At 41.5% G+C, this 24,368-nt stretch overlaps 2 protein-coding genes across 2 annotated transcripts; one reads left to right on the top strand and one right to left on the bottom strand.

Moving 5' to 3' along the window:
- Positions 1 to 3,380: 3,380 nt before the first annotated feature.
- slc25a28 (solute carrier family 25 member 28) lies at positions 3,381 to 9,714 on the top strand. The gene is made up of 4 exons (XM_031841863.1): positions 3,381 to 3,911; positions 6,225 to 6,453; positions 7,205 to 7,261; positions 7,685 to 9,714. The coding sequence occupies exons 1-4, from the start codon at positions 3,567 to 3,569 to the stop codon at positions 8,257 to 8,259; spliced, it is 1,206 nt and encodes a 401-aa protein (XP_031697723.1). The 5' UTR covers positions 3,381 to 3,566; the 3' UTR covers positions 8,260 to 9,714.
- Positions 9,715 to 21,915: 12,201 nt separating this feature from the next.
- nkx3.3 (NK3 homeobox 3) lies at positions 21,916 to 23,659 on the bottom strand. The gene is made up of 2 exons (XM_031874482.1): positions 23,398 to 23,659; positions 21,916 to 22,789 (listed from the first exon to the last, which is right to left on the bottom strand). Exons 1-2 carry the CDS (start codon positions 23,657 to 23,659, stop codon positions 22,254 to 22,256), a joined length of 798 nt encoding a protein of 265 aa, XP_031730342.1. The 3' UTR covers positions 21,916 to 22,253.
- Positions 23,660 to 24,368: the final 709 nt, after the last annotated feature.

A 24,368-nucleotide genomic window follows, 5' to 3' on the forward strand; every position in this document is an offset into this window, starting at 1 on the left:
TATATTATTGACAGACTTATTGACTGATATATTGAATAAATGTGACATGTCCTATCATTTTCACCAGAACGTTGCTCTTATTTTGAAGTCAGTTCTTAAACGCACTTACCGTAATGCCTAGTATATACGCGTCCCTTAAAACAATGTGGGGGCTGCTTGACTGTTTTTCGAAGTAGAGGCTGCCTTGGCCGCAGTTTTCTGCTGAACTTGAGTTACGTAGATCCGGGGTTTTACTTGAGATCAAGACTGTGAACCACCACACTCCTTACAGTGGCTGGACTTGAGGGTCCACACATGCCCACTCACCCTTTTTCTTTATCTTTTCATCCTTAACTTCTTTCCTCTGTGTTTATTGTTCAAATGAATAAACCAGAGGGACAGTTTTCATTTTCTTCATTTTTCAGAAACAGGAGGCCCTCAGTGAAGTTTTACACTGTCACATGTGTTGGATTACCATGCTATCTATCTGACTAACTCTATCTATCTACTGTATCGATCCATCCATCTGCCTGTCATCATTAAGATGTCCACTTGGTGGCACAGTTGTTCTATTTAATCCAGCTCCAGAGCCCCGTCATGGATTTCCACAAACAGCTCATACAAAACTTAAAAGTTGCATCATTCGCTTTCAGTAATGACGTTACACATTTTAGTAAATTCGTATTTACTCATTTCACATATATATTTGTATTTTGTGTGTGCGTGTGTGAAATATGGCTGAAGAGATGGGCAATCAATTTATGAACAAAAATACCTCAATGACTGTAATGACTTCCAGACTTTCTTATTTTACTCTTTGTAGATCCTGGGGATGTAAATATATGTAACATAAGATGTCAGAATACAATGGGACCAAAATGTTTGCATGTGAAACTCCACAGAATACATGTGACTTTTTTGTGAAGATGTTTGTTTATAATATACATATATCAAAATATATGGGAAGAAAATTATAATAATCAAAAGGTGCAGTTCAAGACGTTCTCTCTCAGCTGGTTTGGGGTTAGACTCAAGTCATCTCACAGTAAGGGCCCACCTTAAGAGTTTTAAGATGAGCTCTTAACCAAGAATGGTTTCTTAGTGCTGCTTTTGAAGATGTCATATTGGCCTAGTGGTTCACTTAGCATGCATTAATAAGATAAGAGGCCATAGATCATCTGTGGGCCTGAGCAGCAGTCCAGGGAGTATACACAGAAGGAGCTTGACTATTGGGATCTAAGGAAAGAAGGTATTAATTGATACAAAAACGACCAAACACAGCAGAACAGGATCCAGTTATCTCCTCATCTCGTCTATATAATGTGGATTTTTGACTATGTTTTGCTTAGACAGTGTAAAATAATTCCTGAGGCCTGTATTAGATTGTGCACTCTCTTGGCGGAGGGAATAAAATGAGGTGTTATGTTGATCTAGAGTTTCCTGCTAGACCTAACAGACCTCTCCCTTGGTGTATTAGAGTAGCATTAGTTTCAGGGAAGAGAAATTATCCTGATATGCTGTCTGCTTGGTTTTCCTTTAAGGAACGTCTGCGGACAGCAGCCAATCAACCATAACTAGATCAGAAGCAGGAGATTTTGTTCTTGTAAGCAGAAATTAACACTTCATTTCCCTTTGTCGGCAGAAATTCAACACTACAGCCCTTGAAGGCTCTCCTAGGCAATAAAGGAGAAAATTAAATTATGTTATAACAGTGCCGCACCAAAACACAATTACCTCATTTTCTGAAAAAAAAAATAAAAATAAAAATCTCTCTCCTCCAGACAGAGAGGTTCATTGGTGAAGATGTTAGCCTTGGAGCTTTCAGCTCTCATAGCAGAGCATAGAAGGTGGGAGAAAAGAATTGGTGAGTGTCTTCCTATAGCACTAAGGACATCTTCTGTGCATTTATCTGACCCCGATGAAGGCCACAAGCCGAAATGCGTTGGTCTTACAATAAAGTTGTTTATATACTACAAGTGTTGCTGGAGTTTTGACCTCTTCAGAATTCTTCCCTTCTCCGTGCAGCTTGAAGTAGGTGAAGTTGTGCCTAGAATACCCCACTTGGTTTTATATCAAGGGGTAGTATCCATTTGCTCAGGGGGGGAATTAAATTAATATAAAAAGACACTGTACAGACTTTGAAGAATTGACTACGTCATGTTTCCTGAAGAAAAAGTTAAATTACAAATAAGAGAAAATGATTTTAGTTGCAAAGTGCTTGTGAGAATAATGTGTCCGTGTGTAATAGTACTTCAGTAGTCTCAATGGAGGGAATCTATTTGAAGGTCTGAAGCACTAGAAAAAGCCAATATTCATTCATGTTTAATGTCCATACTTTTTAGTGTGATGTGGAGAAATGTATTTTTTCCCAAAATTGCTGGTTCATTGGTGATGGGCCTTTTTCTTAGATTTTATAGTCCAAACCCTAAATGAAAAACATATTGACAGACAAAATGAGAATGAAAGTAATTGTAATGATGCAGCCCGACACTGATCCAAACCAGATCATTATATTTTATTGTGATACTAAGATTGTCAAGTCAAACATTACGTGCTATTTGTTTAATCATCTTTACACATAATGTTTTTCATTTGATGTGGCATAAGTTAGCCTAGTCATACATTATGTCATCAGAAATGGTTATCGTTGTTATTATACATATACGTATGTATATGTATGTATGTGTGTATATATACGTATATATATATATATATATATAAATGTATGTGTGTAAATATATATACATATGTATACAGATAATAATGAATTGAGAAGGTAGAAGCTCAATAACTGGAATAATTATTTTTCTTATTCTGAACAAATTCTTATTATACATTTGTAAAAAATGTAATAAAAAAATGCACATTTGAAGTTTTGTCATTCCAAAATAAGCGAACCAGTTAAAATACTTTGCGTATCACTGATAGAGGAAAACAGGATGAGAAATATTGTTGGTGTGAAAATCAGTGGGCCGAATCACAGACAGAAATGTAACTCCAAACTAGCATCACAGCAAATTCAGTTTTCTGGTGCAGAGATTTCAGTTTGGGTTTCATGGGGGCTCCATTATGGAACTAAAAATGTGAGTGTCAAAGATACGTAAAGATGGCTTAAAGCAGTAGTTCACAACACTGTGAATGAGACTAGAAGAGCAGCACTAAGTGACAACTCAAGTGTAAACAAATTTAACTGCAGGCTTCTAGAATGACCTGCAGTGACCTACAGGTTATGATAGCTTTCACAGATGTACTCAAAGTGTAGCAGTACTCCATGTCAACTTTCACACCACAGGGTTCAATCATGAATGACACGTCTGTCATCCAATAGCGGAAGTAGTAGAATAGACTTCTCTGTAGTAACCAATCAGAGATCATTTCCTCATCGCGGCCTGCTGTGCAGCTCTGTGTGTATTTGTCCGCCACGGCCTCCCTTGCTTGGCCCTGGCTGGGAAGTAAAGAGGCGGGGAGGGAATGGTGTAGCAGGCAGGACGCTGTAATACCACTCCACGGGAATGTGAAACTTTAGGACTGAAACCACCCACAAGACGTAGTGTCTGCTTGCCTAAATACTTTTTACGTGGTTTCTCATGGAAGCAGATGGATTTGTGAGGAAGCGTCGGATGACAGCGGAGACTACAGGCAATGATCCCGGGGTTGCTGGTGCATCTGCCGGGGCAGAAGTTCGATGGCTGGGGGGCAGATTCTGGGGAGTTTCGGAAAGTATCGTGGGAAGCCTGACACCCCGGATCGGAGGGGAAACGGAGCTACAGACTGTTGATTTCATCCGTAGTGCACAAGATGCACAACCAGAGGACACTGAACCAGACTATGAGGGTTTGCCACAGGGAGCTTCCACTAGCACCCACATGTTGGCTGGAGCCGTGGCCGGGATCATGGAGCATTGCCTCATGTTCCCCATCGACTGTGTCAAGGTAGCGTTGCTCAGTGGCTAACAAGCTGAATCCATGACCATTGTATGAATGTTCAGTGCACTCGCGTCTCTGTTGTGTTTCTGCGTGTGTTATTCGTGCAGCCAACGTGTTTGTTAGCATATCGCATTAGCTTGCTCGCTAACCTAAACACGCTGCAGAGCTGACGGCTGTGACAAGGTCAGCCGGCGCAGTTAGCGTTTCACATCCCTGCTAGCTAACGTGTTAGCATGCTATATAATACGTTAAGCGCGACTAACGGTAGCTGCTGACGAGGGTTATGACAACATGTAGCTGGGTCAAACCTAGGAGTCACTTTACGTGAAACTAACGTCCTCAAATCAATCTGCTGTCAAAGCCTCAACGGATATGATAGTGCGTAGGTAATTAATGTGTATGGTTATGTGTAAGCAAATCCGTTAGTTATGTAACTATTTCAAGTAGCATTAATAAGAGGAACAAGTTATCAATTCTAGTTCTGGGAGACCAAAGCCATAGTCGCTGTTAAATGTTGTTGTTTCTAGTATCTTAGCCTGCCACTATTATTACCAGACACACCGAAAGAGTTTTGAGACCATTTGGCCCTTCAAGTCCAGCATCTGTTGCTACTTTGTTAGTTGTATACACTGTGAGAACAGGCTTGCTGCTTAACACACTATAACTAATTCTTTGCAAAGGTCTTTTGATCACATGCGAGTCATGCAACTGCACAGGGACAGTTCATATCATGTGGTCTTCTTTGTTATGTGTGAGTTTATTTTGTTTTCAACGTAAACACAGCTATAGAGGCACGACCTATTGCTCCAGGAGGTCACTCAGCTGAATGCAGCAGTGATCGTTGTATAACACGGGCAAAGGGTTGAGATGAGGCAAGTGGCGATGAGCTTAGTATAGTCAGCTGTCAATGTCGGACTGTAAAGCTGTACATCATCAATGTCTCTTACACATGTAGTCTATCTGTTGGAGCCTGTGCAGCCCTGAACCTGGACAAGACCAATGTGTACAGAACCCTGCTACATCGCTATTGCATCTCAGCATCTTTCCCAGCATGCAGTGGGAGATTGGGGGCATTGTGACTCAGCATAATGTAGTCTACTGCTCATAAACAGCCACACATTGATGCAGAGAACATATTCCTTTTTTTAAATTTAGGTTTGCTATTTATAGCCGTTTCCCCCCCTACACAAAAATAAAGCCTTTCCCTCCTGTACGATAAGCCTCTCACTTAAGAGATTGTTGTGTAATTATAGTTTAGAATAGGCTGTCATTTGCCCTTAATGTTTCCTAAATCCCAGTAATTGGTTGTGGATTTCAAAAAGCGTGTTGCATTTGTAGGTCTGCCAGAGTTGTACTGCACAGAGCACATGACTGGAATTTCAATTGTATTGAATTTGTCATTAAAAGAAACTAAGAAGAATTCAGTGCTCCCTCCAAATAGTGGTAGTTGCAGTGTTTTGCATTAAGCACAAAGGTCATTGCTTTCTAGATGTGCAAACATTCCATAGGACAGGTAAACACATCTGACCAATAGCTGTTCCATGCAAGACGTCCATGCATGCATTTGTTGGGGGCATCAATTAATAAGGAAGCCAGTATTCCAATAACAATTCTCTTTTCTTTACCGCCATGCAACGAGACATGCCTATGCATGTACTCGTACCTCTGTTAGCTAGCCCTCTTTGGGCCCTGCATTACACAGCTGTAGTATAGAGTGACATGAGGCCATGGCTTTGATATAGCATGCATGCACATACACAGGCGTTTGAGGAAATGGCAGCGACACAATCTCTGAATACCAGAGACAGACACACTCACCCAGTGTAACCCCAGCAACCCTCTCTGAAAAACCAAATGGCAGGTGACTGAAACACTGATCCCTTGCACTTGTCCTCTAGGGAATGTTAGTATGATCTTATCATTAATCTCAGTGTGCATGTGTGTGTGTTAAGAGGAAGAGAGAAAGGTGTGCCTCGGGGTCAGTGACGAAAGAGGCTTACAGGAAGTCAGCTTATGTCCCCTTGTGACCTTGGAGTTGTAACTCCATACTTCCTTCTATTCAATTATCCATGTACACCGCACATAATGTCGAATTTCCCTTATTTGACCCCTTATTCACACTGCAGTCTATTCGGGACTCTTTTCATTGTGCTATTCTTGGCAATCTTAGGAAGACATATGGTCAGAATTAAATTATGAATTACATTATAATTTTCAGTGAACATATTCCTAAATGTAACACCTAGGCCTGGGGGATGGGAGGAGAGCCCACTGTTGACTTTGAACTTTGCTACATTCCACCTTTTTTACTCTTTTCAGACACGCATGCAGAGCCTCCAGCCCGACCCCGCAGCCCGCTACAGGAACGTGATGGATGCTCTCCGACGAATTGTTGCCACAGAGGGAGTCTGGCGACCAATGCGAGGGCTGAATGCAACCGCAGTTGGGGCAGGGCCTGCCCATGCCCTCTATTTTGCCAGCTATGAGAAACTCAAAAAGACTCTAAGTGATGTCATTCACCCAGGGGCTAACAGTCATTTGGCTAATGGTACCATAAAACATACATATGCACACATTAACCATGACATGTACTGTAGATGTACAGATCATGTATGGCTATCTTAACTTTGAGAACCCTAATGCCAGGCACCTTCAGTGGGATCTCTATAAAAGCTGCTGACTCGGCCTAATCCGTGTATAGGGCAGACATGCCCCAAGCAGTTCTAAAAACCCCTGGCAGGCCGTCAAATTGAATAGAGGCTTTTCATAGCTCCAGTTGTACATTGTTAGGAAGTGCCAGGATCAGCTGTTGATCTGTTGTCACCTTGGATGCAAAATAGAAAGAGATTGAACCAAAGATTCAATTTGCTCTGAATGTCAACCATTTCCCTATTCCTTGTTCTCCCTACTCTCTCTCTTCCTTCTTTTCCAGTTTAGTGGGAGGCTGGGTAAGTCCTCTTTCTCCCGACTCATCTTCTCTCTCCTCTGTTGGTCCCGTCTTTTAAAGCTTTTTGGGTTTTAATTGTATCTCACGAAAGAGCAATGAACTGCCTTGTCCACCAGGTGTCTCTCTTTGCTCAGGTTTGGCCACCTGATATCAGTCAGGCCTGTTCTCCAGTTTACACCTGCTCAAATTGCTGAATATGCACCAATTCTGCTAAGATATCTTGCTTTGAGCATGACATCTGCAGCTTTTAGGAATAATGTCTCTTTACTACGGTGCAGTCTTCTCTATTTTCCTTCTGTATTCTCCATCATTATCTAAAAGTGTAGTAATTCCCTGTGTGTATTTGTTTCAGGAACAGCTGGGTGTGTGGCCACACTGCTTCACGATGCTGTCATGAACCCAACTGAAGGTAAGGGCAACATTTTTACAGTACGGCGCCATTTGCCTTTCACCCCAGAATTCTGACATTTTCTCTCTCAAAACCAAAGTACAGACAGTTCAGTGAAGACACTTGCAGCCATCTTCCCATGTTGGCCTTAACCCTGCAGTCTCACATATTGACTTTCACAGCTGCCTCTAGTCCACCTGCCCAAACATTTCAGTCGAAGGACACTGGTCATAGTCCTCGTGTGCAGCTGTTAGATGGGGTGCAGCTGTCTGAGCAAATGCTCTTGAAGTGTGTTTATTGAAACTTCATGTGTTTTAAGCACTAATTTACAGTCGGCATTAGCTCACTAATTCCTTCCTTTTCTTTTTCTATCTTTGCCATCTTCATTCTACCAACCCTGGACACCCTTCTCCTCCATCAATACATCTACCCGTCTGGCCCTAGTTGTGAAGCAGCGCATGCAGATGTATAATTCGCCTTACCGCGGCGTGATGGACTGTATACGCGCCGTGTGGCAGAAAGAGGGCCCCGCTGCGTTCTACCGCAGCTACACCACCCAGCTCACCATGAACGTGCCCTTCCAGGCGCTCCACTTCATGACCTATGAGTATCTTCAGGAGCTGCTCAACCCCCACAGACAGTACAATCCCTCGTCCCACATGTTGTCCGGAGCTTTGGCTGGTGCCATCGCGGCTGCGACCACCACGCCTCTGGACGTCTGCAAGACCCTGCTCAACACCCAGGAGTCTCTAGCCCTCAGCTCCCTGTCTTCTGGCCAAGGCCCCGGTCAGAGCCAAGGCCCAGGAGCCCACAGACACATCTCGGGCCTTGCCCACGCCTTCAGGACTGTTTACAGGCTGGGCGGCCTGAAGGGCTTCTTCAGGGGAGTCCAGGCGAGGATCATCTACCAGATGCCCTCCACAGCCATCAGCTGGTCTGTCTATGAGTTCTTCAAGTATGGACTCACCAAGCACCAGCACAACAAGAGGAAAACGCAGCACATGGAGGCTGAGATCTAGATTTCTCCTTTGTTCATTCTCCTCTAATAATGTTCTGGCCTCCCTGTGAGGAGAAGATGAAGTCAATACGCACATAGAGTCTGACTAAAATCCAGCTCAGTTGTCCCATGCTTTTCAGACATAGCAGATAAGAAAGACCTCTTCAAAGACTGCTTGAGCGGTTACATTTCTGCCAAGATAATTCAAGACTAGGTGTGGTTTGAGTTATGTTGTTTTCTCCTCTATAAGAACATATTTACACAGTGTTATAGAAGTAGTTCATCCTTCAAGATTTATTCTTTGAAGCTATTCTAGTGACCACTACGTTTATCCAAGCTGAGGGTAAATGTCAAGAACGCACAAGTTTTGAGTTGGAAAGGTAGTCAGCAGAGGGCAGTAGTGTTACTTTGTTAACTCTTGTAGATTCAGAAGCTTTGCTGTCCTAGGACCAGTTTTTTCTGCCCATCCAAGCCATGACATTAAAACCCTCTCTGGATTAATCAATACAGCCCTTTTTTAATATATCACATACTATTCTTCCAGTAATCCAAGACAGGTTCACTTACTAGATTGGGCTACACACAGGCATTCCGTCTTTGATGAAATTTAATAGTATTTAAGCCATTTAGAATCAAAAGCAAGTTAACCACAGCTGACAACATGTTGTTGCACACATTCATTTCCTGTCATGGATCAGTTTCCAGATGCCTCTGCTGAGGTGCAATGAAACCCTTCCAACAAGGCAAAAGATAAGACCATCTTTTATATCTTGGTTAATTGAAATCAATTAAATCATTAAAACTGTAAATATAGTCCAGTAGTATTTGATGATTTAAAGTAATTATTTAACAAAAAAAGACTATTGACCTGAGTTGGGGTCCCTTTTTTCTTTTGCTATTGGCAGTTAAATGAATAATTATCATATTTTTCCCTCTTTCAAATGTCGAAGTCCAAGATTGTTCCCTATAATATAATTGGGCAGAAAATACAAATATTCAGTGTGTCTGATTAGTGTGTTTAATTTATTTTTAATGATTTTGATTCCTTAAATTGTATTTTATTTCCAGCAATTGAATTGCTTTAAACTTTCCCTTTTATTCTCCCCCCCCATGTATGTGTTTAATCCACCCTTGGATCATCCAAATACACACCATTAATGCCTTGTGTATATGTTTGGCAGAGCAAACCAGGGCAGCATTAAAACGGCCATTTCTGTGCATTAACTGAAGCTTTCAGCCTGTTTTCAGCTTGTGAACTACTCGATATCTGTGCTTGACCTCAAAGGTTGTGTTCATTGTTCTGTGCCCAAAAGGAGTTCAGTATACCACCAGATCTGTATCTTTACCCTCATTGAGTACACATAAATGGAAGCTGTCATTCTTATTGATTGATGTCTGATTGTTTCTGACACTGAATTGCACTCGTTGAATAAAGACTGAGCAGTGGGGCTCTACTCACTGCTCATAAATGATGGGAGCCATGTTTTGATTTCTTTAAGTGTCTCTGAATACTTTGCTCCGGCAAGATGACTGAGACAAGTTATGCCTATTCACCAGTCGTTGCAGAAACAACAAGTCCACATTGTCATAATCTGGGTGTGTGTATATAAAGGTTCTTAGGTCTTTGTTTTCCTGGTGAATGGAAACCAACGGGATGGATGCCCTAAGCCACATCTGTACTGAAACACATGGTGAGTTTGTCTGTTTTCAGGTATTTATGTTTAGTTTGAGGCAAGTACAGTTGTTTAGTCTTGAACACAGGTGCAGATTTCAACTTTGACCCTGAAGACTGAAAACACAATTTGAACCTGTGGACACCACCTGCACACAAACAGACAGAGGAGTAAAGCTGTGAATTTCAGCAAATGATGCCTGATAAAGTAAACTTTGATAACCGTTGAAAGTAAATAATGGACTGAAAGATGGATTGGCTATTGAAAAACTTCATTAGAGCCTAGAAAAGATAGAAAATTCAAACCAAGATCTAGACTCTGAGATTAGAGAAGCATCAGAGGTGATTGGAATTGTAATAAAAAAAAAATTGTGTTTGAGTCATGCATATCTCTAAAAAAAAAAGCTGTAAGGACTCTTTAACTGTCATGATCATAAATTCATGATCCATGCTTAAGGTTGATATGCATGCAGACACAAATATGATACATGCGTTTTCTGAATGTACCTCCATCACCTGTCAATGCTATGAGTCCACAACATCATTTGACCAGAGTCGGTCACATTTGAAAGTATCATCCTTAGAATATTGCATTAATGTTTTCATCTTTGTACAAAATGACATTTCATAACTCTACTCGTGAGGATGTCTGGAAATAGAAATCAACTGCGTATGACAAGGTTGGCCGGCTGCACCAGGCTGAAGTTGTGAACCGATTAACTGATTGTTTCATGTACGGAAAATATGTTTTCAAATCAAAAAAAGGATTTCCTGCCCATGGTCTCCCTATAGGACTACACAAACAACATCCTTTAGTTAGAATCTGTGGACGCATCAGTTTCAGAGCAGAAAGTTTACTGCTTTTACAAAGTGTGGTGAGGAGTGACAGCTCCACCACCTCAGCCTCTACAGACACACACACACACACACACACACACCCATGCTTGTCAGGCAGACACCTGTTCAAACAGGGAGCGTTAATGAACCGTGTCTGTCGCTCTCTCTCTCACTATCTATGCATGTACAGTATGTGTGGCCTGTCATGTTAGAATGATGCAATTGTGTCTCTCTTTCCTCTACTGATGCTGCAGAAGCTTGCCCAGTGTGTCTCTGAAACTCACGAGAGGCTGACTGAAAGGCTTTACGTGAGTAGGAAAGGTATGGGTTAAAATAGCATGTGTGTAGAAATACTGTGATACAGATTCAGAGGGGCAACAAGTCTCACGTCTTTCGAAGGTAATTTTCATATGCTTTATATTTATCTGCCTGTCTGTGTGTGTGTGTGTGTGTGTGTGTGTGTGTGTGTGTGTGAGACTTTGCCTGTCTGGTCCAAATCTCAGCAGTCTGAGAGGAGTAAACTATTGAGTCTGGTCATTTGCCCCTTTCTGTCTCACTCTGTTTGTCTAAGAGCGTCTGTGTGTGTGTGTGTGTGTGTGTGTGTGTGTGTCAGGCGTGTGGCCAAGGCCTTGCCAGATTGACTACAGGCCTACCCAATCAAATAGGGATTTGTTACTCTATGCAGAGGTGTAAGAAGTACTCTGAACCTTTGGTTAATAATACCACAGTGTAAATGAGGCCCATTTAAGAATCCTTATAAATTACCAACTGCAGATATTCATGCATTAGTGTGTTACTTTAATTCTGCAACTGCTGAAGGTGGGATACATTTTTTTTAATCCATAATATTACATCATCATTTATTGGTTTATTTATATTTTGTATTAATTATCTGAATATGCAAAGTTATAACGTTATCAAATAAATGTAGTGAGAAGAAGTATAAAGAACCTTAAAATGTAAATAAAGAAACGTTAGACTACAGTCGGCCTACAATTGAGTGTAGCCTATAGTAATTGAGGAAATGTACTTAGTTACCTTACACTACTTTCTATGTTTGTATCTTTTTAATGATTGCGAATATGATTGGTTTTCTGAAGAAGTATCTAGCCAATTAAAAGTCTGGAGGATCCGTGTGGGCGGGGTTGACCTTTGACACGTGTTTGAAAATGTTTGTCTGCGGTGTGAGCTCCCTGTTGACCAGGAATCCAGGTTCATAAGTATTCCGGCTTTGCGGGGAAATAAAATAAATGGCAGCTACCAAGTTATATAATCAACATGTTGATTTGTGTTGTTAAATGAAGCTAGCTAAAACAGCAGGAGAAGGAACTGCTCTGTGTTCACTGAGCAGCTGGAACATAATAAAAAATCGGGAAATGTCACACTGTCACATGAATGTAATGTTCTAAAATCTCCCCAGCAAGTCAAGGTAAGCTACCCATCCACCGACCGTGGCCGATGAATGACAATAAATATCCTGGTCATTAATACTGAATATGATGCGGTCGTTAAGGTGCACTCGGGTCTTGATTGTTATATTGTTTGTCTCTATGTGTTGCAATTAGAGCACTTGAAGTAATCTGCTTTGACAATGCCATGTGAGATTTACTAAGCTGCTGGTTGGTATGGTATTATTTTTTAAGTTTAAGTCTGGTTGGTTTTCCTTCGGCTTTGTTACATTACATTACATTACATTACAGTCATTTAGCACAAGCTTTTATCCAAAGCGACTTACAATTCAGATTCTATCACAATTCTACACCGTAGGCATAAAATAAGGGGTGTCAAGGCACAACAACAGTCTGTTGTGTAGCTGTTACTCCTTTCTGTCACCCAGACAAAAGCGCTTCCTCTTTGGCGGATGAAACAGGTGAAGCCTTTCTGCGGTTGCCAACACATTTTTTAGTTTTTTTCTGCTGTCATTAGTTCTGAGTCATATAGATGTTTTAACATGCCATAGCAGGATGTAATTAATGACATGATTAATAGCTGCTCTCCATGTATGTGTGCCAATTCTAGAGCCCTGCTAGTCGGCTGAGATGCTTGATTGGAATTGAGCCAACAGTTAAAGTCATAAGTGAAACCTGTGCTTTTGCACGCTATTACAGATTACATTAATTCTTCACAGATACCAGTAATCACAAAGTTTTATCTGTCATTGTGAAAACATTGACTTTCATTACAATGATTAGTACCGAGCTTTTCACAACAATTATAAAAACAGCAATTGATGATTGTAATTAGATGCACATCACAAGAAAATAGTTATTGCTGTCAGAGTGGCACACTTTACACTCAGTCATAATTACTCTTAAGTGTTTACCCAGTGGGTGTGTGGGAATTATGCATACGTGTGTGACTGAGTAGATCCATGGCTGCTGCCCTCTAAGCAAACCTGGAACCCTTTCTCTTCTCAACAGCATATTATTGTTATTTCAAGGCCACCTTGTCTGACTTTATTTGGACAGTAACACACACACACACACACACACACACACACACACACACTGCATACGTATGTCTTTTCTGGTGAAAAAGACTCTTACAAGTTGATGAAGGGCTGGCAGAAACACATGCATACACTCCCTTGTGTATTGGTGGAAGCCCATGTTTTGGAAACTCAAGCCTCCGGTCAAAGCCCCTTACAGCAAGCACCTGTGGAAGGGTGTATTTCACACACACACAGTCACAAACACACACACACTCCAAGGGTACTTAGGAATGTGAACGCATGAAGGACTCGACAACAACTCTCCCTCAGTCGCTCGCCTTCTCTTACGCTCTCCATATTTATGGTTCTTTTGTGGCGTGTCTTGTCGGATCTCTCTCCATACATTAAGCCAAATCATGACTGGACCACTCAGCATGAATTACAGAGTGATACAGGATTATGCCATAATGTCCACTTTATTCCATCCTTGCCAGCATCTAATGGATGAGGTGTGATTACAGGCTCTTCGTCTAACTCACTGAGATACACACACACACACACACACACAGACACATACAGGTTGTGATCTCACGCTCCTTGGTGGTGCTGCTGGATAAAGGAGCTGTTGTTGTAATCCCTTTGGCTGCTGCAGTCTCTCACACTCTAGGCACATACAGCAAGGTTTGAGGAGAGGAGCGAAGCCAAGACAAGAGGAGGGAAACTAAAACTAGAAGGGTTCCTGTGAGAGTAGAGCACACAAGCTTTTTGCTGCATAGTACATGCAAGTACATGATAGTACATGATACATATTTGTTGCTGGTGTAATTTGTTTAGACTTTGTTCTTTACTGGCATTCTGTACCACCCGATCCTGCACAACAATCTGCAGACAAGAAAACTATGAATTGAGATATTATCTCTGATTTTCATTATGTTTGTTTTCCATTATTGGCCACAACCAAAGTCCTAATTGGATTAATGCAATCTGATATGAATTGTATTTCTGAGAATTGTCTGCTTTCTCAAAGTGCTATAAATAATTTTACAAGGGCAAGTGATATAATAAACTTAACTGCCAGTCTTTTGTAAATGTAGGTGTTACTTTGTTTCATGTACGCATACATGGAAAACTGTTCCAAAGTTATTCATGCAGTTTAGAATGAGTCGGAAAGATGTGATTATGCTAACTTTTTCAAGGCTATATAGTCGTTTACATCAGTATTAGACATTATTTTTAAGTTGTAAGTTTTAAGTGTCAGGTCAGAAATGTTGATGTTGACTCCAAAGGTGGTAGCATCAGACTGAATTATGAAGCATAGCAAAATGCATAATTTGGATGCATAGCAAAATGTAAAATCTGGATGACGGACAATCTGCCAACATAGCAGAAAGATGATCAACCCACTGTGCCAGTTGTGGCTTGAATGTCTCCCATAGTGCCGAGATGTGAAGAATTAGGATGCGGGGGAGATATGGCTCCTGTCATCACTTAAGAGAACAAGTTGGGGAGGAGAAATTCTTCCCACCACCACCAAGGATACAAGATGATTGCTAAAACACACACACACACACATACAAATACTCAAGCACACAGTGATTCCTCTGTGGGAGAAAGCTGCAACAGAAGAGAAAGCAGCTGTTTTGATTATGAGCATTTCTATGTGATGTGAAGGCTGTAGAGATCACAGGGCTACGTGGAGATGTTGTGTGCGGCTGTGGCGTGAGTTTGAAATGGGATCCGTCTCACTTCTCGTGCAATAAAAGAATAACACGCAAGACTTGCAATGAATAGAAAGCTCCTCGATGAATCCAAGTGTTTATAGTAAAATGCCATTGCTAATGGGCCAGAATATGGAGAAAGGGAGAGAGGAGGAATAATGCTCCTAAGGCGGGAAAACTGATATTTTCATATGAGCAGACAAAACCAAAGTGTGATGATGGAGAAAAAAAACAACATAAAATCAGTGGAGGCTAGAAAGAGTTATAAAAGCTGTGTGCATAAAGAGGGAATATTTCACCAGCCTTTTCTGCCTAAGGAGGGATCACCAATCCTCTGCCACACTGCTTTCATGATCAAAGCAAAAGGCACATATGCACACACACACACACACACACACACACACACACACACACACGCACGCACGCACACACACACACACACACACACCATCCCTTGGGCCTTTGGGAGTGAAGCCTTGGCAGTGTCTGATGAACTGCAGCATTGTTACAGATGACTGCAGGTGTCTGGCACTTTCTCTCCTCTGCCCTTCCCTCAGTCTCAAATGTTGTGACAAATTCTTTTAAAAGGTAAGTGAGGTCATAAAATCTCCTTAAAAGCACTTCAGAGAGCTGCAACCGCAATTTAACACACACACACACACACACACCCTCGGTATACATCCAGCACGTGCAAGTGCAAAGACACACACACTCACAGCCTGAGACCAAAGCTAAAGTTGTCTGTCAGTGGGGTGGAAGCAGTGTGGACAAGATTCCTTCCTTGTGTGTGTGTGTGTGTATGTGTGTGTCGAAGCAACACAGGTGCAGTCAGGGACACTGAGGAAGAAACGAACCTCCTACCCTTTGAACTTGATCTTGAAAAGAAAGCTGTCTTCCCTTCCTGTCAAATAAGCTTAACTGCTATGCCTTCGAGCTCCAATCAGCACAAACTGGTCTGGTGAAAACCGTGAGCCATTTGTTTATTCAATGAAAGCTTTCACATCAATTCAAAAGTTTTCATTACACACTTGTCTGAAATAACTTGAGTGACAGGTGTTTGCAGCAGTGATCTATAATGGAGCCATTTAAAAAGGAAAATGGTTTTATTAATGTCTAATTCATTTTCATCCATTGCATTTTTGCTGTGAAAAGTCGCTGAAGATTGTAAATTTGTTATCAACACACATGTTCAAAAATATTTTTCTCTGGCAAATGGCTTCAGGGAGGATCCGTCCAATTTACATTGTATCCGTCCGTGTGTATCAGGTGGACTCGGGGCTTGTGTGTGTGTGTGTGTGTGTGTGTCCAGACCTCCAGAGATACAGCATTGGTTCAAGGTTAGGACATGTGTTTTGCTCTGCATCTCCGTCCTAACCCCTTGTGAAATATATTCCTGTTGCTCTTCGGTTAATGATGTGATCTAGAGAGTAGAACATGATTCTACTCCACAGACTAAAAACATGGCACAGATGAGTACAACCACTGCACACATGAAACCAAAACAGCAAGGTTGGATTTAAACTGCAAGCAGATGAGTGAAAGTTAGTTTAAATTGGGGTTGTGATGATAAGACAACAAGCTGGCCTCTTAAAAGACTTTGGATACTCTGTTTCACACAGCAGGGATGAGAGTCCCTCTTGTTGGAGGTGTGGAAAGAGAGAGCATGGAGAGGAGAGGGAGGAGGGAGGCTTGAGAGGCCGTAAGTGGGCCTGAGGAGTTTCTTTATCAACCCTCTGATAGGAGTCGCCTCTCTCTGTGTCAGAGCTGCTCAATGCTCTCCTTGTCTCCGCTTATCACCGCTAATTAAAACATTTGGATTCCTGCGACCGGCTGCGGAGGAGTGTGTGTCTGTCTGAGCATGTGTGTGGGAGACATGAGAGCGAAAAGGAGTAGGAGGAAGGAAATGTGGCAGCTTGGAAGACTTCCTGTCCATCTATGGACAGAGGAGCTCAGTGCATACTCGCCCTCAACCACTGAAAGACACACTGTTTCTACAAATGCATATACAGACACATTACACGTCATACAACCCTTAAGTTTCCAGTTGTTTCTTGTAGTACACTGTATATGTTTTATATTTTTCATAGTTTAAATACAATATTCTTTGTATGTTTCAGCAAGAGTTTTCATTTCATTTACAGTATAATTGTGCAAAAATATAAACTGTGCATACAAACATACAATGAAGTGTTTGGCAAGGGTGTGTGTTCGTGGTCTTACTTTCCCTCGTGAGCTTTACGTTTGTGCTGTTCCTTAGTCTGCCTCCACTCAAACTCTCAGCCCTGAATACCCCATATCTGCTCCTAATGGACTAAGACACACACACACGCGCGCGCGCACACACACACACACACACACACACACACACACACATCGTGTAGACTAGACCTGTGCTACTTCCTTCAAATGAGTCTGTTTTTGAAAGTCCTGGGTGGGCTCATCTTTCTATTCTTTCTAATCCCTCCATGACCCCGGCTCCTGCTCTGACAAACACAGAGCTGGGATCAATGCATTTCTTTACACAGGCTCAATACTATGACCAGTGGGCCACAACAACTGCTGGGTTCTACACTGCTCAGCCTCAAACGTCAAACAAGTTTAGTCAAAAGATGTAAACCAGTTTTCAAAAGAATATTTTGCTTTGGTAAATGGAAATATTATTGAAATTTGCAGTAACGTTGTACACTGCAGCATGCATCAGTCAAGTTACCAACTTCACTGACAGGACATTAATGTGTGCTGATCATCATAATCGGTTCCAATTGTTCACCAAGGTGTGATAGCTAATAACGTTTGGAACCATGGGGGGGGGGGGGCTTGTGAGTGCTGATGCGGTTGGAGTGATGGATGTGTCTTCCCCAGGGGGAGTTGATGTCTTTCAGCTTTACTGTAAATGTTTACATTCCTACATACACTGATGCTATCTGCTAATAGTTTCTGGGACAAGCCTGAAGAGTCCCCTGGGTGGGATTATTTGCAGCGCGTGTGTGTGTGTGTGTGTGCGTGTGTGTGTGTGTGTGTGAGACCAGGTCAAAGGGAAGTAGATCTGTCTTCAAACAGAGGTATCAACAATGACCCCTCTCCTTCCTGAGTCCTGCCCCTGTGTCTGCCGAGGGCCAACGGCAAAACACACACTACTGCTACATCTTTGAATTATTTAGCACTTGTTGTAACTGTTTCTGATAGTACCATCAACAACGGAGTCATAAGTGGGAACCCTTTCCCAGTCTTGCTTTCGTGTGAGCTCTAAATCCTTTCATATTACCCGTCGCAGTCTCGGTGCCAGCAGTTGAAGATGATATTGTCTAAATCTCAATGCCCTTGAGAAAATAAGTCCTGTTACAATAGGCGCATCGGAGGTGCATGTGTAATTGCTGCTCAGGAGCCCTGTGAGAATTGTCCATCAATAGATCTGGATCTTAAAAGCAAGTCGAGCATGGATTAGGTGAGGACTGTCATTCCTGTGTTGCTCACTTTAACTTGGTCCCACCCTCAACGCATTCCTGCCAGTTGAGATATCTGCAACAAAAAGACAACAGGAAGTTACCTGTTTCTACTTTAGATCGACTCTTTAATGCTTTGTTTAGTTGTGGATTCTGGCGCTGATTGTTTGAAGAGGCAAAGGAACATGTTCTTCAGGCTCTCTTTCTCTTCGGTGAGCCTATTCACGGGGAGACACGCAAATAAAGCACGACTCAAAGTGTTTACATACTTGAGCATTGCATATTTATACATGCAGTAATGTTTGAAGGATCAGTGGACTACTGCCTGGAACAGCACACAATTGATGAGATGTGAGAATGTAGCAAAGACATCTGAAGGGCAAAGAAACACACCGACAGTAGCCGTGTTTGCATTAACGTATTTTTCTGCGCAGATTGAAGTATGGTATTAGAAAAGCTGTATGGAAATGGCACAATTCAATAAAACTTCTTGAATTTGCTCAAAAACAGTTTTGATGCTCGCTTGAAGTGGTTTTTTGCCTTTGTCACAAAAGAGTTTGTGCGCTATATGCTGTATGGAAACGTAAAGCATAGCGGCAGACTTCTGACGTAACTACGCTTTGTGTAAACTTATGTATTCACTCCGAATCAGTTAGTGGAAACACTTAATTCACAATATATTTGTAATAAGTTTTCTTAAAATAAGCTTGAAAGTTGAATGGAAACAGAACTAATCATATAGGTTTTAAACAGATCCCAAGGTTAACCACGTGTTTGGAAGAGAAAACGGAGGCAAACCGAAAAAACTAACTCGAACTTATTTGCTAACATACTGGTTCAACTTTGATCAACCGCACTTGCCAATGAATTGATACAAAATACATATATTGTTGTGATCACATTTAGATTTACCTTCAAATAATGTTTTTGGCTTGAGTTCTAACCTCTGTGATCGTCCGACTGCTCCTGTCTCTTGCCCCCTTGGCTTTGTTGTAGCAATGTTGCCATTCTCCCAGATTTCAGCAATTAACTTGATGATTACAATTTTACCAAAACTAATAACAATAATGGTCAAAACATGTGAATATAAGCCCGATTTGAAATCAATCAGAATTGTCATTTAATATGAGGTCCATAGTGATCAAAATATGGGTTGTGTTATTCACTTTTTTTCAATGCCTAACTTCTTCTCAATGGAAATTTACATCCGTGTGACATCACTGGGTGCGGGAAAAGGAAAGAAAGCGTATCTAGTCACGGTAGACGGCAGTGACTGAAGCAACTATTCACCAGCACAATGTGACTAATCAGAGCACATAGAAAGTGTCATACCTTGGAGCCGCAATGCAATACCATGACTGTTTCTGTTGCAACAGCCAAAACACCCTGTGTAAATGAAAATAATTAGACTTAATGTAGCCCTGGTGATTTACAGGCTCATTGTCAATATGAGTGTTATGTGCAGTAGCTACTCCTCCCTCCCAGAAGCCTGTTGTGTCAACCACTTAGGATTGTTTGAAGTGGTGTTTTGATATAAGAGATAAATGAGGTTTGGTCTGATGCCAGCCCAGCGGATGGCACAAGGTGATCCTCTCCGCCAAAGCAGCTCGTCGTGGGAAAAGGGAAGTTGAAGTACCTATTTTACATCACAGTTCTTCTTCTCTTTTTATGTTGTATATTGTTATGATAATATCTGCTCGTGCTTAAATAGACATGGTACCTTGCTGTAGGCAAATACTGGCAAACATTCTGTGCATGACCACACAACCTTGTATGTCAAAGTGATGTCGGTGAACATTAATATCTATTTTTTATTTTTTTTATTTCTGTCCAGGAGAAAACTTCTTTTATCTATTTATCTGTATTGTACATCAGTGGACCGTGTGCTCTGCGTGCCCTTCCCAGCAGCCTGCTGGCTCCATAATGCCACACAACAGTTAACGGCCAAAGCCCTAGTTTTTATTTTCTTATCAAGTATGGCCATCATGTACATATCTTTGGGATGAGTGTGTAGTCTTTTCAGAAAGGCGTGGTTAATGTGCGCTGTCTTGTGCAGCCCGGCTGGATGGTGCAACATCTCCACGGTCTATTGACCCTCTCTGACTCATGCAGCACACAGTAGAGAGGAGACCTATGCAGGACTCTTAAAACACACACACACACACACACACACACACACACACACACACACACACACACACACACACACACACACACACACATCTCAAAAGGAACAGTAAATATTCACCTTCTAAAATTCATCTGGTTTAGTCAGTAAAGTGTCATTGTTATACCAAAAATCAGTTCACAAAATTAGCTGCTGCTGCATTTCTTTGCATGGAACTTTTTACAGTTATATTTCCATGCTCACACACAGACACACTCTCCAAAAGGTTCCTAAATGTCCATTAGCCTCATGTAAATAATGTATTCCTGCAGGTGTTATGTTAAGTTTCTCGATCAAGAAAGATGTCCCATAAATATAATAAATGCCTACTTAAAATGTCAGAGTCTTGGTTATACATGTTGAGATAAGATACTTTTTCTCATTGGGTTTGTATAAATTCAGGATTCCTTTCTGCTCTGTCTGGTCGCTAGTGGAATGTTACTGTCAGTCATTGAGAGGGAGAAAGTAACATACAGATAGTTCATCTAATGGGCTGGTCAAACTGCATTTACACATTATTTGTATATTAACTCAGCTACAACATTTCAGACCCACTGGAGTTATTTTAAGTATTTGTATACATTTTTCAATTTAAATAAACCTTTATCAAGTAAGCTGAGGATATCATTTAGATTACACCCACTAAATATCACTTTCAAGCTATTTTACTCTCTTTTTTTCTCATTATTGAGATATTCAGGGTTTGTATGAAAATGACTTGGATTAAACCATGAATGTTAGTTTTTTAATTGAAACACTCACAAGCATTGTTAATATTTGTTATGGACCCAGTCCATGACAAAATACTGTACTACCCTCCCTCTATCTAAAAATGTAGCTCTGTGCTGTTACTGTAAAGGATAAATAATTGAAGATGGTTCAATCAAACCTTAGTATATTTATGGAATTACATTTTTTAGAATTATAAATAAGCAGATTAGGGGCAGAATGACTTTTTGTTATGCAGAAGGAGGAAACAACTTTTCGTAAAACATTTAGTGTAATGGGAAAAATAAACCTCTGAACCAGAGACAGGATTGTAGTGTGTTCTGCATGTAGCAGAACACACCTTTATGACCCACACTGTAACATTTATGTACCACTATTTGAATCCTGTAAAAAAAATGAAAAAAATCCCTCCTGCATGGGAATGCTGAAATATGGTATCAGAGTGTTAAAAAAATAAAAAAAAAGACCTCTCTATTTGATCAGATATGTCAGAGCCCGTTACCCCTGTACTGTCTCTTCACCGTTGTGTCTTGAAATCAAATAGTAAGCAAATCCGACAAGATTCTGAAAATATACCCGGAAGATCAGGATTTTTTTTCTTGCAAATCATTCCAAATAATAACCACACTCAAATCTTGGTCGTAACTTTTAAGCTTTTCTACACACAGTGATAATCTCATCAATTAAAAGAGATTTGTAATGCCTATGCCAACGCTAATCGTCACTGCAGGCAAACACAGAATGTTTTAATATTATTTTTATTTTATTGATTAAAGACTTACAGAATATTTCTAAATTTAGCTCATTGTGAGAGGCATTTGCATTTTTTTAGAACCCTAATCCACTGGCCAAAATGTCAAACTGGGTTCTGGTTCTAAGACACAAAATCACTCGAATATAAAACAAATATTCAAAACAAAAAAACGTGTACAGTCTCAGTCCGTTTGACCAGACAGGGTAATCCATTGAGTGTATAAAAAGCTGCCAACACCTTGAGTTGGGAGAGACACTTGTCCAATTCATGTGAGCATCCCTCCACAGGACATGCTGTTCATGCTCCAGGGCTGGCAGTAGTAGTGCAGGTAGGGGTGGTACTGGTAGGCCTGGTGGTACAGCGGCACAGTCATTGGGATGTGTACTCCATTGGCCTGCTGGTACTGCTTGAGGTTGTCCCTCACCAGCACTTTTACTGCGACTGTCTTTGGTGAGACATACGCCACCAGCTCGGCCGCCATCTGGCGCCGTTTGGTTTTATACCTCCGGTTCTGAAACCAGATTTTCACCTGGGTCTCTGTGAGTTTCAGAGCTTCCGCCAGATCGGCTCGTTCAGGACCCGAGAGATACCGCTGCACGTTGAACCGGCGCTCGAGCTCGTAGACCTGTGCGTGAGAGAAGGCCGCCCTGGAGCGCTTCTTCGTTGAGGGCCTGCACCGCTGCTCATCGGACGAACAGCTGACCGTCTCACCGCTGTGGTGACATCCCTCCTCCTCCGCCTCCTCCTCCTCTTTTTGCTGTTTATCCCGCTCCGCAGTGTGTGTCTGCTGGTCTGCAGCGCCTAGGAAAGACAAAGGAGATGACATCAGTGTGCTTTTTTTTTCTGTCAAGGTGGTCCAAAGCATAACGCCGTATGATACCGGCGGAGGTCACTTCAACAAGGTGCTGATGTTGGCCAAAATTAGGCTTTACTCTCTCGCTTATCTCTTTCACGCCGTCAGAAAATCTGCAGATATAATGTAATAAATATGGCTTTCAGATGAAACATTTTTTACGAACAAAATCCTCAGATACAATCTTTTGGTGCCATGCTTCTGTTTTAATCCCGACAAGGTAAACACAGTTCAGCTATTAAATTGCATACAATATGGTTCTCTTTGCATCTATTCAAAGACATCATTTTTGGGGGAAAGGTGAATACATGTAACCACTGTAAATACTACTGAAAACAACCCATCATGCAATTTATCAAACCCATATTTTATCTCAAAAAGATGGCGAGACGAAATCATCCTGTTTCCAAAGCAGGATTGTATTTCTTTTTTTCTTCCTGAATTTCGGGACTTTATCATTCTAATCTAAATGGAAAGAAACGAAATTCTCAAGTTATTGTCATATTTGTTACAGTCTTTACAATCCCTCACTGCCGATTGGAATAAAACTGCTCACCTCTGAGCTCAGTCTCCTCTCTGTGGGTATCAGATCGGAGGTTTCCAACAGACAGACTGAGATCAGCAGGAAGTCTCTCCGGGTGGATGCGGTTCTCATCCGCGTTTTGATGAGACAGATTGGTGACTCTAGTAGCGTGCCCGCTGCAGATGTTGCGCTTTGGTGCGCAGAGCTCTTCTGTAAACCTGGTCCCGAGCTTCTCTCTGGCATCACGTCCTGTGAGGATGTCTTTGATGGAGAAGGACGAAAAACTTAATGTCATGATTCAGATAAGCGCACGGATATTTCCTCACGCTCGCGTGTGAGTTGTTTGGAGGCATCAAGAGATCAGCCACATGAAAGCAGAAGTCCTTACTGATTCGATCTTTTCTCCGCTCGCTTTAGTTGCTCTAATTTGATTGTGGTGATCTAAATCCGGTCTGCTGAACAGCCTACACCAGGAGCTGTCAAGTCTTTTACAATATTCTCAGCAGCAGCGTCAGTTAACCTTCGATAGGCTGTTTTCTCTGCCTGGTCCCTCCTCCGCACCGCCCAGATCCATGCTGGTCTCGGCGCTATATTGAGGACAACGGACACTCATTTTGCAGACGATGCATTTCACTTTTGTGACGTGTGATTTTTATTAGTTTATTGCGTTACAAACGCAAGGAATAAAACAAGCTCCATTGCTCCATATGGCTAAATGTGCCAGATCCTGTTTAAGGAGATTATTGGACACTTGCTCATTTCAATCACTTTGAATATTGAACACGAGTTAGACAATCAGAGCGGATATTATCAACTTTTTTTTACAAATTAGGTCTGTTTAAGCCACTGTTAGTTTAAAAAAATATATTTACATGTAAACTTTACTAAGAAAATCTGGTGCGTAAAGTTCGCTAAGCATGCGTAAAATGCAGCAAAGGCTCTCGCGTGTGGGAAAGCTTCCACAATACAGCAGCCTATATGAACTTTAATTTCAGCTTCCACTC

The sequence above is a fragment of the Anarrhichthys ocellatus genome, unplaced genomic scaffold, assembly GCF_004355925.1.
Source record: "Anarrhichthys ocellatus isolate YVR2014 unplaced genomic scaffold, GSC_Weel_1.0 scaffold3, whole genome shotgun sequence".
Lineage (NCBI taxonomy): Eukaryota > Metazoa > Chordata > Actinopteri > Perciformes > Anarhichadidae > Anarrhichthys > Anarrhichthys ocellatus.

Coding starts and splice junctions, on each gene's coding strand:
- slc25a28 (XM_031841863.1), top strand. CDS start 3,567: ATGGAAGCAGATGGATTTGTGAGGAAGCGTCGGATGACAGCGGAGACT. Junction 3,912..6,224: donor TCCCCATCGACTGTGTCAAG/GTAGCGTTGCTC, acceptor TACTCTTTTCAG/ACACGCATGCAGAGCCTCCA. Junction 6,454..7,204: donor TAACAGTCATTTGGCTAATG/GTACCATAAAAC, acceptor TATTTGTTTCAG/GAACAGCTGGGTGTGTGGCC.
- nkx3.3 (XM_031874482.1), bottom strand. CDS start 23,659: ATGACATTAAGTTTTTCGTCCTTCTCCATCAAAGACATCCTCACAGGA. Junction 22,790..23,397: donor AGAGGAGACTGAGCTCAGAG/GTGAGCAGTTTT, acceptor TGTCTTTCCTAG/GCGCTGCAGACCAGCAGACA.